The 19,244-nt window shown below is 40.6% G+C and overlaps 1 protein-coding gene across 2 annotated transcripts in view; it reads right to left on the reverse strand.

Annotated features, from left to right (window-relative positions):
• The window catches only part of LOC122070759 (calcium-transporting ATPase 10, plasma membrane-type-like), an 89,461-nt gene continuing 70,217 nt past the window's right edge, over positions 1-19,244 (reverse strand). For both annotated transcript variants that reach the window (XM_042634964.1, XM_042634957.1), the window contains exons 24-35: positions 7,819-7,878; positions 6,315-6,479; positions 6,054-6,170; positions 5,246-5,344; positions 3,298-3,435; positions 1,775-1,875; positions 1,231-1,276; positions 952-1,086; positions 758-865; positions 589-680; positions 342-471; positions 1-273 (exon numbers count right to left, since the gene is read on the reverse strand). In XM_042634964.1, the coding sequence (XP_042490898.1) occupies positions 363-471; positions 589-680; positions 758-865; positions 952-1,086; positions 1,231-1,276; positions 1,775-1,875; positions 3,298-3,435; positions 5,246-5,344; positions 6,054-6,170; positions 6,315-6,479; positions 7,819-7,878 (1,170 nt within the window). In that variant the 3' untranslated portion in view covers positions 1-273; positions 342-362. The remainder of the gene's footprint in view (positions 274-341; positions 472-588; positions 681-757; positions 866-951; positions 1,087-1,230; positions 1,277-1,774; positions 1,876-3,297; positions 3,436-5,245; positions 5,345-6,053; positions 6,171-6,314; positions 6,480-7,818; positions 7,879-19,244) is intronic.

A 19,244-nucleotide genomic window follows, 5' to 3' on the forward strand; every position in this document is an offset into this window, starting at 1 on the left:
TTGGTTTTTCACAATTCCTTTCATTTACACAATTTTGTTAGGTAGGGGCATTAAGTTGGTTTTTCACAATTCCTTTCATTTACACAATTTTCAACAGCACTTGGTACCAACCACTTGAAGCCAAAAAACCAAGCTACATAATTTTTTTCATTACACTCAATGTTATAATATGTAAAGAAATATGCTATCAGCATTAACCCTATGATGTCTGAGCACTTGAAAACAGAGTAAAATCCCCCCAGCAAAGCATCTTTTCGTTGACCCATCTTTGACCTGAAAAAAATGTCAAATTCGCCTAGCACTTAATCCAACTTTAAAGCACATAAAGTCAGTGCCTTTACCAGGTATGAGAGTTGTGGGTTCTAATTACTAGTCCGTCTCGATCGAACTAGTCTTGTACATGGTGAGAGTAGCTCACTAAGAGGAGTTTCAGGAACTGGTATGAGTTTCCCCACAAGAGCAAGAGGCCAGCTGCAACATGAGATGTCAAAGTTATATTACAAAGAACATTATCGAGGCTAGAAAACATCAGCAATGGAAATGATCCATTCACAATATCTCTATAATACAAGCTACAACAGAACTAACCTCACAAAAGCAATAGCAATCGAGACAAGCCATAGCTTCCAACTGAGCCTGACTGTCTTGGTGAAGTTCCCAAGAAACTCAATGATGATAACCTGCCAGCAAAGAAATTACTCTGTAATTTTATGCATCAAATGCAAGACCACAAAATAAACACCGTAACCCATTTTACCTGCAGAACAAGAGTCACTCCCACTATCAACATGAACAGGTGATTTTTAGTAACACCACTGAAGATATTATATTCATCTGGCTTTCGAGCATTGAACTCATTAAATATCTGCAATTAGAATGGTTAGCTATTTTGTACAACCAGCAAAGGAAACAAAAACATCGAATATAGGAAGTATGGGTTCTGAGGCTTACTTGACAGAGGACAAACGCATTAAATATCAAGGTATTCTTCACCTTGTTAGCATGGTTAACATTGTCACTCTGTAAATGTAGTAGTTTTATACCACAGAAATTGAGGACAAGGAGGACAGCCACTTGATAGAGAGCCTGCAATATCCCCCCATATTATTAATCAATCACCAGCAAGGAACAATATACAATAAACTCTCCACCAATTTATTTTTATAATACATTTTTTCACCAAGGAAGGATCTAATAGGAAATGTCCAAAAAGCAAAGGACAAGATGCACCTGTATGATTAAGTTTCTCCACATAATATTTGTAATAAGAGGTTCCCTGAAATAAAAGAGAGAGAGAGAGAGAGAGAGAGAGAGGTCATAAATGGGCGTTACTCAACCATTACCAATAAATGGCAGTGTGCAATTTTCTACAGCAAGAAACTTAAAACAGATGAGGGTCATCTACCAGCCTGGGGCTGGAAAGAAGTCAAGAAGAACTGGGAAGGGTAAATAATAGTGAGAGTAAGCAAAAAGATTTTTGTTCAATCAGCAGAACCATAACCAAAACTTAAGTAATTGTGAAAAGGTTTCAATGAATTGAATTGAGTGAATGAGAACAGCATGTCACCCTCACTACTTTCAGGAGCCCAACACCACATCAGGTGAGATAATTTATTTAGGGATAGAAGAGTCTTCCCATTTATTGATTGCCAGTATACTAGTATCATTGGTGAGACAACAGGCAAGTATAGATTGCTGACATTATTAAAGAAAATTTTAGTTTTTCCCATGTCAAAAACATATTCTTGCATCCTCGATATCCATGAACTCTTACCTGCGACCAACAGGTGATCTTTCCATGAGGTGATCCGTTGGTGGTTCAGTGGCCAATGCAAGTGCTCCAAGAGTGTCCATAATAAGATTAACCCAGAGAAGCTGCCAGGAAGGAAGGCAAGGATGGGGGTTGAGAAAATCATCAAGATCGTAGATATATAGCAAATTCAGACTTGGGAATAATTCAGGTGGAGAAATATTCAGAACAATTTGCTCCATTAATTTAAGAGCTCAGACAAAATATCCGTAAGAAAAAAAAAAAAAAAAAGCAAAATAAAATTTGGGTTTGGATTCAGTAATTATTTGTTGACCTAAAAAATTCAGACGAGAAATTCAAATGTTCATTTTTAATATTTACTGTACTTATTTCGCATGCCTCATATTATCAATGTGGTAGATGATGTGTAGTGGATCCAGGCTATGTCATTCATTCCTGTTTGTTTGCTTGTGTGGTTGTTCTAATATTATGTCTCTTTTGATTAATTCACCATTCAATAAACAATTAGATGATAAGAGTACATGTCTTAATAGTCAGCTTTATGCTCTCGCCAAAACGTCTGCTGATTGTGCCAACTCCCAGCTCAGTCAAATAGAGCTACAAGATCTTATAGCCTAAGTAGAGTTTCATATAAAGCTCATTTTGAATTGTTAGCAAAGGGTTCCTTGAATTTGTTGAAAGATCCAAGAAGGAAAAAAAAAAAAACCATATTTGTATTGTAATATTATGAATTTATGACCAAAATAATGCTATTCAACTAGTCTTCTGTAGGCATAGTTACTAGAAAGGAGGATAGATAATTTTACAACACAGTAATTTAGTGACTTTAGTACCACATCAGATAAACATGAAACAATAGGAGGAATTCCCTATAAATAAGAGGGGCATAGCACTTTAGACCCACGTTAGATAGACCTGAAACAACCAGAAGGGGTCTACCCTAATAGATTGGTCACCAACTTACAATTGAACTTGGGGGGTATGGACCATGGAGTACCAAACAATATCACTCATCATGGGAGATTCCCCTTAGTTAACATTTATTATAGAGCGTTAGAACAGTACTTGGCCGTGTGGCTACTGCACCAGCATGCGGCCAATGAGAAGGCAGGCAGAGGCATCGACCACACGGGGGTAGGACAGTCTTTTTGCACTCCCTGTGTCATGGCGTAGAGGGCGCGACCAGGGACAGTTCTTTTTCCCATTTTTATTTTTCTTTTTTTTCCCAAGTGGCCATTAATCAAATTCTATATGTATTTTTATTAAATTAAAATATTTTTTTATCAGTTTAATATTTTTTAAAAAGTTTATTAAATAAAGCAGAATTATTCGTATAATCCGGATTTGGCCAAATAATTCGTTTGAGCTTAAAAGTTGTGATTTTGTTAAAATCTTTGAGAAAAAGTTGTATTAGGGCGGAATAATTCATATTATTAGGTTCAGCCAAATAATTCGCAACTAAATCGAAGAATTTACAACTATAGGATAAACAAGGGAGGAGGGGAGCTACAGAGAGATTTTCAAACCTGCACAGCATTTAAAGGAACATCACCAGTGGAAACTGCAGCTACAACATTAATTACAAGGGCTGCAACATTCACAGTGAGCTGAAATTGGATGAACTTCTGAATATTTGCATAGACTGAACGCCCCCAGCGAACAACCTAGTTCAAGCATATGAAATACAAATAAGCAGATTGACAAGACTATGAAAAGGAAGAACAAAAAATTAGATCTTATTAATACCGGAAAAAACGATATATCAAGATATCAACATGATTAATGAAATGGGCATGAAATTCTTCAATCCCTATATGGACATTTATCTAGAAAAGAACAACACATCTAAATATAGGGCCTAGTATACAGGCTACATTGAAGCAAATTCCAACAGTAGCAAAGTTTTAAGATAAATTTTCCATCACAAATTAAACATTGTGAGGAGTTGAGAAAATATCCAGTGCAAAGGGAAACATGAAACTGTATCATATTAATAAGGCAAAATAGCATGATAGAATCTGGATATGAATTATAAAAAAGGTAAATCACGAAAAATTTAAATAGCTGATGATTGTACTATCAAATAGCAGCATATTTAGAACAGGCAAGATCTTGTTGGCACCACACTTGTGACAAATACATTGTGGCCATGGCTCTTATTCTGCCACGTGGAAAAGTGAAGTAGAAAATCCAACCATTGGATAGCTAAAGAATGCTCTGCATAAGCCACATGTCAAATTTCAGCCTTAAAATTATTCACGGAAATTAAGCACCGAGTTAATTGGCAACTTAGGGTTTTGCGGTAAAGTTCATCCTCTTTGGAGAGAAGAATATCGGAACATTTTGTCAAAAAGGACGGATAGTGAAGCAGACTTGAAGGTTATCCAAGCTGATGTTTGTGCAAGACATGATACTTTGCAGCCAAAATTTGAAGACTGCCTGGCAATAGAAACATTTTGCCTAATTGGTCTGTCGTTTCTATTTGATCCGACACTTTTCCGACTTATTTTAAACCTTGTTAACGGTACATGGGTGTTTCAGACAGATTGGCCCGAAAGTTTGACTATGAATATATGTGGACATGTCCACCAAATTTGGAGCCCACCTGGGCTGTCATGTGGCATCCATCATGAGCATGAAAAAAATGAAATGTAAGCTGTGACATAACTCCACCCATATTTACTTTCGATAAAAAATTAAAAAAAAATTAAAAAAAAATTAAAAAAAAATTAAAAAAAAATTAAAAAAAAAAAACTCAAATGGTAACTTGATAACTTCTTATATTATCTGAAACTCCAACTCCCATTTGTTCACTGCCATATGTTGTCAACAGTTTTAGCAAACTAGTAATATTCTGTTTTGTCAGTGATATCATAGCCTCCTGTACTTTGTAAAGGAGAAAATGAAATAAAAATCTCAACGGGTCCCCCTCCCCCCCTTTTGTCCAAATTCAAAATGTATCATCTTCCAATAGAAAACAAAGAATCGCTACTTGGCATACAAGAAAAAGGTCCAAAGGTGCATAAATGTAAATGCCTGAAGGGACTGATAGATCATACTACATGCTGATGCCATCAAGGTGTATGGCTGGCATCAGCATATGTATAAGAACATCTATAATAAAGAGAGGCGCTAATACCACATCTTTGTCAAAATTTTATCAATAACTTATTCCTGCATTTAATCACCCTTCAATACTTCAAGTAACTAAAGTTCAGGACTGGCCAGATATCCTCTTTCTTTTACCTTCTAAAATAAGAAAAGAAAGATAGGATCCTCTAGAACTAAGGAGGAGAAAATAGTCGCTTCAAGAGCAACAAATGTTCACATAATGAATATATTCATAACAGTATCTAACTATAGAAATGCATATATGCTTTAGGAAACAGTATTGTATAAATATTTATATTTATTTGATATATAGGCTAAAAGCTAATCTTTATTACATTTATTTGATGCAGGCAAAAAACTAACCTTCACAACGGAAGCAAAATTGTCATCCAGAATAATGATATCTGAGCTTTCTTTAGCGACTTCTGTTCCCGCAATGCCCATTGCAAGACCTATATCTGCCTAAAATCCAATGCAATGATTTGAAGTGTTGATAAGATAAGCTCATACAGAAATTGCAATACAATTTGAATTCCATTTGAAGTGCAGGAGAGAAGAAAATTTAAAGTACACTACAAAGTCATTTTCAAATAAAATACAAGGGTATTGCATCAAAGAATTGATGCCACCTCAATCAAAACCGAAGCAGGATCCAGACCCTATAGATTTACCGCCTCCTCCCCCCCCCCCTGGTGGAAAAAAATAAAATAAAATAAAAGAGTTGTGCGACCTGGAAAGTTCACCTAATAGAAGACTTTCTGAAGGGGGATTATCAAATTTTTAACCGTTACGACCACTGAACAAGCTTGGTTGATGAACATGGTTTATGCGCCGCTAATGTAGCAGCTTGTTGAGCATTTGACAAACTCACACCATCCATTTCCAATGGGTTTTGTCCCATGGACACACGAGCAATCCAACCCGTAGGATTTCCTTTTCCTCTTCCCATTCTCACTTCTGTAGGTTTCCCGGTAAAATAAAATAAAATAAAGGAGTCGTGTGACATGGAAAGTTCACCTAATAGAAGACTTTCTCAAGGGGGACTATCAAATTTTTAACCTGAATCCACCACAAACATGTGTTGTGGAGGGGTACAGGTTAGAATAACGAACTTCTACAGTTTGTACATTACGTCATACACACTTTAAGAGCAGCAAAAGAAATATCATACCTCATGCAACGCAGGTGCATCGTTAGTGCCATCTCCAGTCACTGCCACAACATGACCCTTCTTCCGTAGTGCTTGCACAAGTAGTAACTTATCATTGGGAGAAGACCTTCCCATTACCTGTTGATCAAAGATCACAAATAATACTTTTAAGCTACAATGAAACATAGTGAAAATCTCTAGTTGCAAGTGTGCTCAAATTGCACAATTATATAGCCTATGACATATTTAAGTAGAAATATTTTTGGACTGCTCTGATCATACAGATATCAAACCAGCTACTTCTTCTCTTTCTTTCTCAGACTTCGCACGGAATACCCTTCCTTCAATGAGATTTGGCTCTGTAGCATCTGCATCTGAAGCAAGTATCCCACATTCCAAAGCAATTGCTCTTGCTGTCTGAAGATTGTCACCCGTGACCATGCGTACCTGCTCGTTGGAAATGCTTCTCCATTACTAAATCAAATAACTTGGACCATAAAAACATAGATACAATGTGTCATGAACACAACCAGAATTCTTGAGAACCATCCAACGATGCCACTAATTCCTATAGATAGATAGAATCTATGATGCTGGCTTACAACACTGACTAAATCCAATGAACATTAAATTTTCAATTCCCCAACCAGTCCATAATTTCCCAGACTCATCAGTCATGTTTATGAAGTCCCATAAATTTCAGGATCTGATATCTGTACAGTGGACCCCATAAAAATGAATCTTTGAAGGACATGTCAATCATAGTTGCCAAGGCGTAGCCTCCAGTCACCCCTCGCTGGAAGGGTGCCTTGGTCACCTAGGAGCTGCCTAGGCACCTTGTTGGTATCGCCTGGACGTTCAGGCCCCCTCCAACACCTTGGGTCACCAAGATGCTGTAACAACTATGATGTCAATGCAGAAATTTAGAAACAATTGAACAGATATCATACGCAAGGGGAGAAAGGCGTAGGAGAAACAAGGGAAGAAAAAAAGGCAAAAATAAGAGGCTCTTCAACATCCACTATTTAAATATTGGGTTCCACTACAAAGACGGCTTTCAAACCAGAAATCTGAACCCATTTTTTATCTCATCCTATAAAATGCTCATAACTGGCAAACATAGCATTTCCAAAGCAATTCTGCAGCACACATTATAGCAGTTTCTAAGCCTGACCCTACATATCAGAGACAAGAATGACGGAGACCAGGCTCCATAGGTACCACAAAAGCACCGAGGCAGAATAAAGATTTAACAATTAACAACAACAACATACCGATGCAAGCACAAGTAAATGAAAAATAACTGAAGATTGAAGCAAAAGGGATCTAGCATAATCTGAGCATGATTTGTCAGCTATTTAACAAGGATATGGTCACGTTTTAGTGTCCAACATGGATAGGAGGTGTCTGGCACGACCTTAAAGACTTGACATGCAGTCACATCCATGAGTATACAATGTTTTTTTTTCCCTCCAGGCAACCACAGTTCAAATACCCTCTAGGCAACCTCAGTTCAAATATAGCATACTTTCATTGATACATATATTTGGTTCTAATTTCATATGCCACATACATTCATATCATTGTCATTACAGATACCATACTGCAAATCTATAATCAATCTGGCAGAAACAAAAGAAAAAAGGCTAACTTCTATGCAATTTTCAACTTTTGAACCTTAACCATAATGTAGTGACAAGTCTTAGCTTAAATTACATGGTTAAACAAATCTGCAGCTTCCAATAAATGCATCTAGAGAAACTGAATAGGAGACAAGTAATACTACCTTAACACCAGCATTTGTGCAGAGCTGCACAGCATCTTTGACACCAGGGCGACAAGGATCCTATACCATAATGCCGTCATTAGCCAAGAAGTCAAAGTAAACGGAATTTTGAGACAGTAAATTTAATTGTAGGAAATGGAACTATAGTGCATATTGATATTTTGAAGCAAAAAAGGCATACTTTTCCACTTATCTCCTTATAGAACATATTAAATTAACTATTGGAGGTATTACAAAGAAGAGAAAAAAATTTTATAAAGGGTGTCAGACAATGTTGTTATTTTATTTTCTGGTAAAGCTGGCCTTGACCCTTACTGACAGCAAGAGTAAACAGCAAAAGCAAAATATCCCCACACTACACAACATTAGGCAGGTCAGAGAATTCCTTAATTAAAGTAAAGGAAAAAGGATGAAGGAACGAAAGTAAGAAAGGATACATTTCGGGTTTCCAATTCTTTTTGGAATAACTACTTGTCTAGAAGTATCTGCATCAGCAGAAGATGTTTCTAAGGATTTACTCTTTTTCTGATGCTAATAAATGCCAATGCATTAAGTAGTGAGATCAAAACCACATTTGCTTCTTATTTTATTTATTTATTTAGAGGGTTTATGAGCATCAAACAATTAATTAACCTAATCCAGGATGCACGTCTGGCTGTTGGTCACATGGACAAAAGAATTTGAATTTTGTTCTATACAGAAACAGTAAGTTTAAATCACTGTTCATTATTGCAGTGTGTCAAAGCGTTTATAAAGATGATAATCCTGAGCAACCTAGAGGCCTTTTTCCCAACAAAGTGCTGTGTAAAGCCAAAGTTCCATTGAAATGCAGGGCATAAGAATGGGAAAATTAATCACCAAAAGGTGATCAATAGAATTTGTATCAGCAGGGATACCAAGGTGGTTTGTTCCTACATCCTTCTGTTCACCACATGTGCAAGGAGAGTGAGGGGACAGTCAAGAATTTATTTCTGTTTTTTTGCTCCTTACAAACAAATTTGGCCCGAAGTCTGTCTGCTGCATTCCCAATGACCAGGCATCACTGGAGAATGTGAAGGAATTGTTTTGCTTTTGGCATGTGACCACTTTTGGAAACATAAGCAAGTTCTCGCAGAGAATCTAGAGAGCAGCACCGGGGCATATTTGGGAGGATCATAATACAAGACTGTTTCAGGCAAGGTTCAGGATTTCAATTTCAGTGCCCATTTTGACCTGGCCCAGACCGAAAGAACCACTGAAATGGCCAAAACCTAGAATTTTTCCTTCAAATTTCATGGATTAACCATTAAAGCATGTTTACACATGTTTGAATCATTAGATTGGGGGAAAAAACACCCAAGTGGCAGTTTGACTTCAGAACCTAGGATGTAAATGTATCATGTACCATTCTGTATACTTTCCCTTATATAATCTAACAAAAAAATTGAACCAAGATGGAAAGAGCTAGGGGCAGGCCTAAAATGACCACAGAAGTTGTAGCGAAGATTGACATCCATAATCTAGGTCATGTCCCAAGTATAGCCTCAGATAGAGCCAACTGGATGGCAGGGATCCATGTAGCCAATAGCTGAGATTTTCCTGACTTGTTGTTGCAGGGCTTCTTTCCTTTTACTTTCATTTCTCCATTTTTCTCCGATCCATGTAACCGACCCCATTAAGCTGGGACAAGGCTGAGTTTGTTGTTGTTATTGTATCTCTTTCTTGAAGTTTAAACCCAAATATCTCTTTGCAATCTTATCGAGGAAGCTTAGACGAGTTTGGAGAAGTTTAGTCCTCAATGAATTGTAAGTTTCTGAAGAAATTTGAAGCATTCTAGCAATTTAGACACAATTCCCCAATTTCGAGTTGATATTTTATATGAAGCAATGGGGCATTTCGATTATTTGGACCAAAATTTCAAATTTTTGATAATTTTATCTCGCTCATTTTATGCGAAATATTATTCTTTTTACTTCGCATATCATTTTTTTTTGTGCGCTATGAAACTGAAATAATACTGGGCGAACATGCTGGGCTCCGTCTCCGCGCACCTACTGACACCTTCCGAAGCACTTTGACGTGTGAACCATGAGAACCAAGCAAGTCCTTCCACATGTTAGCACACACCTGAGCGCTAGCTGATCTATGACCACCGTTGCGCATTAGCACACGCAATAGTTTGATTGTTGCTAGACTGCAAAATTTCAACATTTCAGTTGAAATTTCAAACCATGGTTTCAAGTATTCAAAGGCTCAAGCAGTAATGAAGGGCAAGTAGGATCAAAATCCAATTAAACTGCTTCTGATGACTTGTTGAGAGACATCTCCGTGCACCATATTCTTAGGGATAGGAAGCACCATATATTTTCAAGGCATTAGAGACAGGATTGCAGTAGTGGTCACCCCAAACCCCCCACCCTGGAAGAAGGTTCAGTTAAACAAACTTTGATGGATGCTTGGTAAAGAATCCAGGCTCTTTTGGGATTAAGTACCACTGTTGTGATGGAAGCCTCTTCAGACTCTATGCAAGAGGGCATCTTCAAGCCTTGATCATGATGTTCCAGAAGGTGATGTCACTAATGTTATGAGATGGATAGAAACAAGTTCATCAAACAATGGAATTTCCATATTTGATAAAAACTACAATTACCTTGCAGCTAGTTATAATTTCTCTTTCCAATGGATACAACAGTGAGGAGCCAAACAATCGAGCTAAGATAAGCAAGGCATTGTAAGATAAAGAATCTGTTTGGAGATGGTATTCTTTGTGACTTGAAATAATTTGTTTGTTAAGTACATGCAACTACTGGGCCGGGTTTTGGGCCTTTTGCATAACAACTGTAACTTAAAGAAGTACAGAAATGAAAATTTCTCGCTAGAAAAAACCACCAACAAGCTGTCATTGACAAGAGTAAACATTCTATGTAGATTTGATTCCAGGTAGGACTAAACAAGCCTGATGCAGATAAGTCACTCAATGGGCTTATTTTATTGCAAATAAGCCCTAGGTTGGGTTATGTATGTGTTGGGGCTTTGATCCTATGAGTTTTCTTTGCAATGGGCCACTTCAACCATTTGCAAATGTTTTAGGCACTCCACAGTCCTTTATTAAAAAAAAAAATGAGGAAAAATAAAAAATAAGATGTAAATGGAAGATCCAACATCTCAACAGTAGGGGAAACCATCGTCGACTCCACTGTCGATCCTGTAGCTCCTCTGGACAGCTCTACCTTGGATACTATACATTCAGATACCCTCACCGATGTTCAACTCCTAAGGAAAAAATTCATAAGGAAAAGAGGCCAGACTTTCAGACCGCCGGCGACATCTTCGGTTGTCTCGACTTCTTCACCTGTAACCATCGGTCCAAAGGATTTACCCGAAGACATTAACTGCTTCTCCTACTTAGCTTGCCCCTGATGGGCCTACTGATGCCCTAGCCCTTCCACCTCGCCTTTGCCCTGACATTCCTATTGCTTTGTTCTCCTCTCCCCCCTTGGCCAACGACAACCCTGCCTTGTGCCATGTAGTAGCTCTCTCTCTCTCTCCTGTCCCCTCTATCTCTGACCTTCCCCCTGCTTCCTCTCCCTAGCTCCTAGCAATTGGCGAGAACTCTCTCTGTAACCCTATGTTAACCACGAGCCTTCCGCCTTTATCCTCTTCAACCAAACCAAACACCCCAATCCGACTAGACTCTCCTTTCATCCCTCTCAGTCAATTCCTCCTTAGTTCAACTCATATCCAAGTTTTCTAAATTCCCCTTGACCCACCCTCTCTATTCAGGTAATCTTTACAACCTGGGTGAGAGTCCGTTTATCTTTCCTGATCCATGTTCTGGTCCATCGGACACTCTCGACCCGTCTCCTTCCACTTTACCCTCACCCCCCCTCACCCATCATCTTCCTTCCACTATCCAAACCCACCACCCATCATCTTCTTCACCCGCTTCTTTACCCGCAAGGCTCCGCCATGCAGTCGCCTCCTGGGACCTCTCTGGTATGCCCTACTGCCTTGGACGACGCCTGCTCCACCCTTTTGGCTTCTCCAATCATCGCCCCAATCCTTGTTGTTACTCCTCCCACTGTTGGTGAGCCTTGCACGTCGGCGACCATCGCCACTCTCCTGGTACCTTCGCCGACTATGCTTGGCCTTCCGCCAAGTCCCCCTACTGTCACTGCTCCCCCGTTAGCCTTGGAAGGCGTCTGCCCCTACTCTCCTCCAGCTATTTCATTCAACGCTCCTTTGGGTTCTACCTGTTCCTCCCCATGCATAACTCAGCTTGCCGCGATATTGCCTGGCCTTCCGCTGAGTGTTGATACCCCCGTTGTGCTCCCCACAACCTCCATGCCATCTCACGCCTTGGAAGGCGTCAACGACTCCTCGAGGACGTCTCTGCCACTCTTGCGTCACTTGGCTCCTACATCAGACAATTTTCCAGATATGCCTGATCCTGAGGCCTTCCATGGCTGCTGGTGCTTTCACCCTGGCCTCCCGCGCTAGGCTTCCTACCTCACTATGAATCAGGACCCGCTAATACCAACTAGGCCTACTACCGATACTGAGTCCACACTTGCCCATATCAGTACAATTACAACTACTCCCAAGAAGAAGGTTTTATCTACCCATCTCTGCCCCAAAGGTCTCACAAGCCACAAACCATCCACCACTACCTTGCCCTCCCCACTTAAGGAGTATTCCCACAGAACCAAATCCAAACCTGGCTCCCCTTCCCACTCTGTTGAGCCTCGGTTGCCCTCTAACTCCTCTTCCAAATGATCCCTTGGACCATATGGAACATCAAAGGTCTCAATTCCTCTGCCAAACAAGCCCCCATTCGTTCCCGTATCAAGTCATCCAAAGCCATCATTTGTTGTCTCCTGGAAACCCGTGTTCTTGAAGATAATGCTCCCCGAATTGCTTCCTTTATTGCCCCTTCCTGTTCATTCACTTCCAATTACGCTCATTCCCCTAATGGCTGTATTTGGATTCTCTAGAACCCTCTCTCTATCAACATCTCTCCCATTGCCTCTTCCTCCCAAGTTATTCACCTCTCCTTCTCCCACCCCCTCGGGCTCCCCTATCTCTTTCTTCTCTGCGGTCTATGCCCATAACCGCGCCCCAGACAGACTTTCCCTTTGGTCCAACCTTCTCTCCTTCTCCTTCTCCCACCCTTCCCTTCCCTGCGGTATTGGAGGAGATTTTAATGTGGTCCGAGCTACCCGTGAAAAGCTTGGAGGTGCCCCCATATACACTCCTTCTGACTCCTTCAATGGTTGCATCGAGGATATTGGAATGGATAACCTCAGATGGTCTGGATCCAAATTCACCTGGCATAATCGCCAAGAAGGATCGATCGCATGGCTTACAAATTGGATCGTCTTCTTGTCAATGAAGCTTGGCTTACCTCTTTTCCTGCCTCCCATGCCACCTTCGATCTCCCTGGCATCTTTGACCACTCCCCCCATAGCCCTCTTTGTCTAGCCCCACACTTTGGCCCTAAACCTTTCAATTTTTTTGACATGTGGTCACTTCATGATGACTTCATCCCCTTAGTCAGGGATACTTGGGCCATTCCAACTACTGTCTCCTCTCCTCTTTTAGCTTTTTCCAAAAAGCTAATGAATGTCAAGGCAGCTCTCAAAGCCTGGAACATCTCCACTTTTGGTAACATCTCTGCCCAAGTCTCCTCTTGCCAAGAGAACCTTGACCTCATCCAATCCAGGCTTAGCCTTGACCCCCTTAACTCCTCCCAGGCTAATGACGAAAAGATAGTTGCCCGGGAACTCTCTTCCCGCCTGGCCCAGCAAGAATCTTTTCTCTGTCAGAAATCCAGCATCAAATGGCTTGAGCTTGGAGATTCCAACTCAGCCTACTTTCATCGATCCCTCAAAGCCAAAACTAATTCTAACTCCACTCTCAAACTCATCTCTCGTTTTGGCTCTGATCTCCTCTCCCCCTCGGACATTAAAGCTGAAGTTGTCTCCTGCTTTGAAGACCTTTTCCACCCTCCCTCTTCTTCCCCCCCTCACTTCCCTTCCCCCCAACACCCTTGATAAATTCATTCCTGATCACCTTCTTCCTTCCCTTCGGGCCATCCCTTCAGATGACGAGATTCTCTCAACTGTCCTTCACCACAAATCCAATATGGGTCCGGGCCCGGACAACTTCAGCATGGGATTCTTCTCCACCTGCTGGCACATCATTCGTGATGATCTCATCTTTGCCATCCATAGCTTCTTCCTCAATCCCTTCCAAATCTCTGGCATCAATCACTCATTTCTCTACCTCATCCCCAAGAAAAAGGGTGCTCAATGTATGTCAGACTTCAGTCCTCTCTCTCTCTGCAATCTTCTCTACAAATTCATTGTCAAAATCCTTGCCAATCGGATTCAAAAGGTCATCAATTCCCTTGTTAGCCCTAACCAATCCACCTTTATTGCTGGTAGAAGTATCTCTGATAACATTATCTTTTGTCATGAGATTGTTAGAGGTTTTAACCGAAAGTCTCATTCCTCTTCTGCCCTTCTCAAGATTGACATCCACAAGGCCTTTGACTCTATCCGCTGGATTTCGTCTCTTCTGTCCTCCTTCAAATGTCCTTCCCCCCCCTTCTTTTGTCCATTGAATTCTTACCTGTATTTCCACCCCCCCCCACTTCTTTGTCCTCATCAATGGCAGTCCTGCTGGCTACTTTTCTTCTTCGGTGGGTATCAGGCAGGGCTACTCTCTTTCTCCTTTCCTCTTCTATCTAGCCCTTGAAGTCCTTTCCAGATCCATCCAATCCTCCATTGACCCTTATTTCTCCCATTCCCAAATGCAAATCTATCATGCTCACCCATCTTGCCTTTGCTGATGATCTCATGATCTTCTCTACCCTACCTTCATTTCCAATTTTATGGCCTCCATCCACATCTTTGAATCCCAACTCCTTGCCATCTCTGGATTCTCTCTGGGCTCCCTCCCTGTTAGATATCTTGACCTCCCTGTTAGATACCTCAACCTCCCCCTTCTATCCTCTAGTCTTTCTTTTCACCATTGCTCTCCCATCCTTGACTCCATCCAGAAGAAACTTCAAAAACGTAAGCTCCTCTCCCATGCTAGTCGCCTTGTCTTTATCCAATCTGTTCTACAATCTCTATCTTTACTGGACCGGCATCTTCTCGCTCCCCGCCTTCACATCCAAAGCCATTGACTCTCTTCTATATGCCTTCCTTTGGAAAGATACTGGCATTACCAAATTCCTCCATTCCATAAGCTGGTCAAATGTCTATCGTCCTAAATCTGAAGGAGGCCTAGGCCTACCAAATTAAAGATATCAATTCCTCAGCCATCCTCAAGCTCATTTGGAAGGTTGCCTCCAGACAATGCAACATCTGGGTCTTCTGGGTCTATCTGTCCCCCTTATAAATGATTCCCTTTGGACTGTCTCCCCCCCAGATGCTTCCTAGATTTGGCATAACATTCTCAAACTTAGGCCCCTTAACCTTCCTGCAATCTCCTGTACCATTGGCAACGACTCCTCCACTTCCCTCTGGCTAAACTCTTGGCACCCCACTGGCATTCTCCTGCCCCTTGTCTCCCCTAGAATCATCTCTTCCTCTAGATCCACCAGATCTGCCACCGTGGCTTCCATTCGCTCCCTTAATGACTGGTCCCCTCCCCCCCTTCTCCCTTCCCTAGCTGACCTTTGGTCCTTCCTCCCCCCCCCCCAAAAATCCCCCCAGGACACAAAGGTTTTGAGGATAAAGTTACCTGGCTGCCCTCCTCCTCGGGCTTATTCTCCCCAGCCTCCGCCTAGAACTACATCCATTCCATAGACCCTTTAATTCCTTAGCAGAACATCATTTGGTTTAAAGGGCACATCCCTCACCATAGTTTCACTGTCTGTCGTGCCCTCTCCTACTGCCTTCCCACGCAATCCTTTCTCAACTTCCGTCACATCCAGGTTCCCACCTCCTATTGTCTATGCTGGAATGGTACTAAAGATGTTGACCATCTATTCTTATCTTGTCCCTTAGCCACTTCCATCTGGAAGAGAGTACTCCGCTCTTGCTAGCCTTCCCCTTGGCCGTGAGTGGATTTGGGTAGACATGACCATAAACGGTTCTTCTATATGTGACACAGTTGGAAAGCTCGCCTTTTGCGCCACCGTTAGCCACCTTTGGATGGAACGTAACCTTCATAGATAGACCACCAAATCTCGTTCTCTTGAAGGGATTTGGAAAGCCATCTACATTGATGTCTCGTCCAAGATCAGTTTACTTCCCTTGTGCCTGGTTCGTGACACCCAAAGGAACAAATTAATTGTTGTCTCCTGGGGTCTCCCCCACCCCCAATTGATGTCTCCCTAGTTCTGAGGGACTAGATCTCTCCCCTCCCTTGAGGTTTGATCCCTTTTGAGTCCCCCCTTCTTTCCGCCCACTTTTTCCCTTTGGTATATTCTTTTCCTTGGTAATGAATTATTTGTTCATAAAAAATATATATATGGGTAGAAAGTACAAAAATGGGATTTAATTTATTAGTTTAACTAGAATCCTGTTTTGAGTCTATTTCCTCTGTTATTTCAGTTTCCTATTCAGTTTAAGTTTCTCAATTAGTTAAGGATTGAGTTAGGCCTTTCCTTTTTAGTGTTTGAGTCAATTTTGAGCCTTTTGTAAAGGGCTACAACATTGAAGATGAATTTGATTGAATGAAAAAAAAGATGGCTTATGTTGTGTTGTGGGATGCAGTTGGGTGATGCCCTAGGTGAGATGCCTAAACCTGAGGTAGAGACGCCCATTCACTAGTCCTTCTTCCCCCTTCTCAACCCTCCATCGAGAATTCTCTCTCTTCTTATATTCCTTTTATTTGTTTGTTGTGAGAGAGTGTTCGAGAACTAGAACCAATCCTATTGGAGGACATCTTCTCTATTCAGTCAGAATTTCAGATCCTGCCTAGGATTAGAATCACTTGTGATTCTAGTTCTACATTATTTGGTATCAGAGCCTAGCTAGACAAAAGATGGAGCCACATGAATTTTGTGAGAAACTTTCTTCATACATCTTCCTTGAATGGGTAAATGAACTGAACATGTACTTTGACAACAACAACTTGACAGAGATGCAACAACTTAGATATATTTGCTCCAAGCATGGTTTAAAGTATTTCCGGTATGATACGATACCCCTCCGATACATATCTTAAATTTAGTCGATCGATACGGTGACCGATACTGACTCCGAGATGAGAGATTGTGCTCAAATACAATGGAGAGTCTGTGACAGGCAACTTCAAGCTTAAGGGCGTGAACCTAGAACTTGGGACAAGATGCAATATGAGTTGGCACGCATGTACCTATTTAAACGTCAACGAAATATATACTTCCTTCCACCAGAGTTTCCTCCAATTACACCCCAAAAGCCACCCACAGGTGACAAGAGCATGAAAGAATTGTTTGACCACGTGACCACTATGTTGCAACAAATTGCAAAAGAGCAACAAGAGAAGACACCTCCAACCAATGAACTAGAGTCAAAAGTTGAGGTTAGTGTTGAAGAAATTCCAGCAATTCCTATTGTCAAGGAAGAGCTAGTCATTGATGTTTCCATCAACGAGACTCATGTGGAAGAATTTGAAAGCAACAAGGTTGCCACAATGGACAATGAGATTGAGACTGAGGAACTCGACACTACAATAGCAGTGATGGCTGTGAACAGACAAAAGGAAAATCCTAAGGAGCTTGAGATTGAAATTGTGAAGGTTAAGAATACAATGGTTGAAAGTGTTCATGTCGATGATCCCATGGATACATTTGAGGTTGTTGAAGCTGAACATGTGGAGTTCATCATTCCATTAAAGTAGCTTGAAGATCGAGCTCCTCACAGTCTAGACTACATCCTTATTATCAAAGAGCTACCTGAATGTTTCTACGGCTTGATGAGGGATGTGTACCATGGTATAATCACCCTCACACTCTACAAAATTTGAGAGGGCAAATTGATGCAGCTAAATCACTCAATGGGATTATTTTATTGTAAATAAGCCTTAGGTTGGGTTATGCATGCGTTGGGACTTAGATCCTATGGGTTTTCTTTATAATGGGCCACTTTAATTGGCCTAAAGAAGAAAGACGGGATTTAATTTATTAGTTTAGTTAGAGTTCTGCTTTGAGTCTATTTCCTTTGTTATTTTAGTTTCCTAGTCAGTTTAGTTTCCCAATTAGTTAAGGATTGGGTTAGGCCTTTCTCTTTTAATGTTTGAGTCAATTTTGAGTGTTCTATATACATTTGTAAGGGGCTACAACATTGAAGACGAATTTGATTGAATGAAAAAAAAATATGGCTTATGTTGTGCTGTGGGATGCAATCGAGTGAGATGCCCTAGGTGAGATGCCTAAACCTGAGGGTGAGACGTCCATTCACTAGTTCTTCTTCCCGCTTCTCAGCCCTCCAGAGAATTCTCTTTCTTTTCTTGTTTTCCTTTATTTGTTTTCTGTGAGAGACTATTCGAGAGCTATAACCAAGCCTATTGAAAGACATCTCCATTCAGTCAGAATTTCAGATCTTGCCTTGGATTATGATCACTTGTGATTCCAGTTCTACATTGGAGCCAGTGCGATTTATTCGAAGTATTTAAACCCAAGGGTTTCAAGATCATTAAGACCAAGCTCATATAAGGTCCTGATGTATGATAGGAGGCGATAACTCTTTTGAAATGAAATAAGATCACAATTGGAAAATAAAATTAATTTAGGATAACAAGAATTAAACGAGAATAGTGGTTAGAAGTTGAGATGGAGAATAGGAGGCTGGAGGCATCAGATCTTAATGAAAACTGAGATGAAAGCCTGAATATACTAATAATAAAGAAAATTGTTTCTCTGGGGGCAGGGGGAGCCAATTCTTCCAGGTTGGTAGTCTAGTCTGGTTAAGAATCTTGAAAAATGATTGCTTGAATGGAGAGAAAACAATCAATAAGAGCCTCTCTCTTGAGAAAACAATCTAAGAGAGGTAATAAACAACGTAACAATCAAATACACTAAACGTTATAATGGTTAATAGACTCAGACATAGAATTAAAGAAAGATGTAGCATTCTTGAAGGATCAAGCAGGAAGAATATTAAAAGTCAATGAAAAACTAAGAAATGCACTTTTTTTTTTTTTTTTTTTGGTGATTGAAATAAACAATTAAATTAAACAAGGGGAAGAATATACAAGAGGGAAATAAAGGGGGGGGGGGATCAAAGCTAAACAACCAGGGATACAATCATCATATGGGAGGGGATCCATAATAGAAACAGAGAGACCTCATGCAACAACAATATGCATGTTCCTAGGGGTATCTCTAATGTGGCCCCCGTTTAAGGCAACCAAGTTTGGTGGAGACGTCAAAATAGATGGCAATACAAATCTTCTCATAAGAGCAGGAGTTAGAAGTCCATCTACGAAGGTTATGGTCCATCCAAAGG

This window comes from Macadamia integrifolia, chromosome 2, assembly GCF_013358625.1.
Source record: "Macadamia integrifolia cultivar HAES 741 chromosome 2, SCU_Mint_v3, whole genome shotgun sequence".
Taxonomy (NCBI): domain Eukaryota; kingdom Viridiplantae; phylum Streptophyta; class Magnoliopsida; order Proteales; family Proteaceae; genus Macadamia; species Macadamia integrifolia.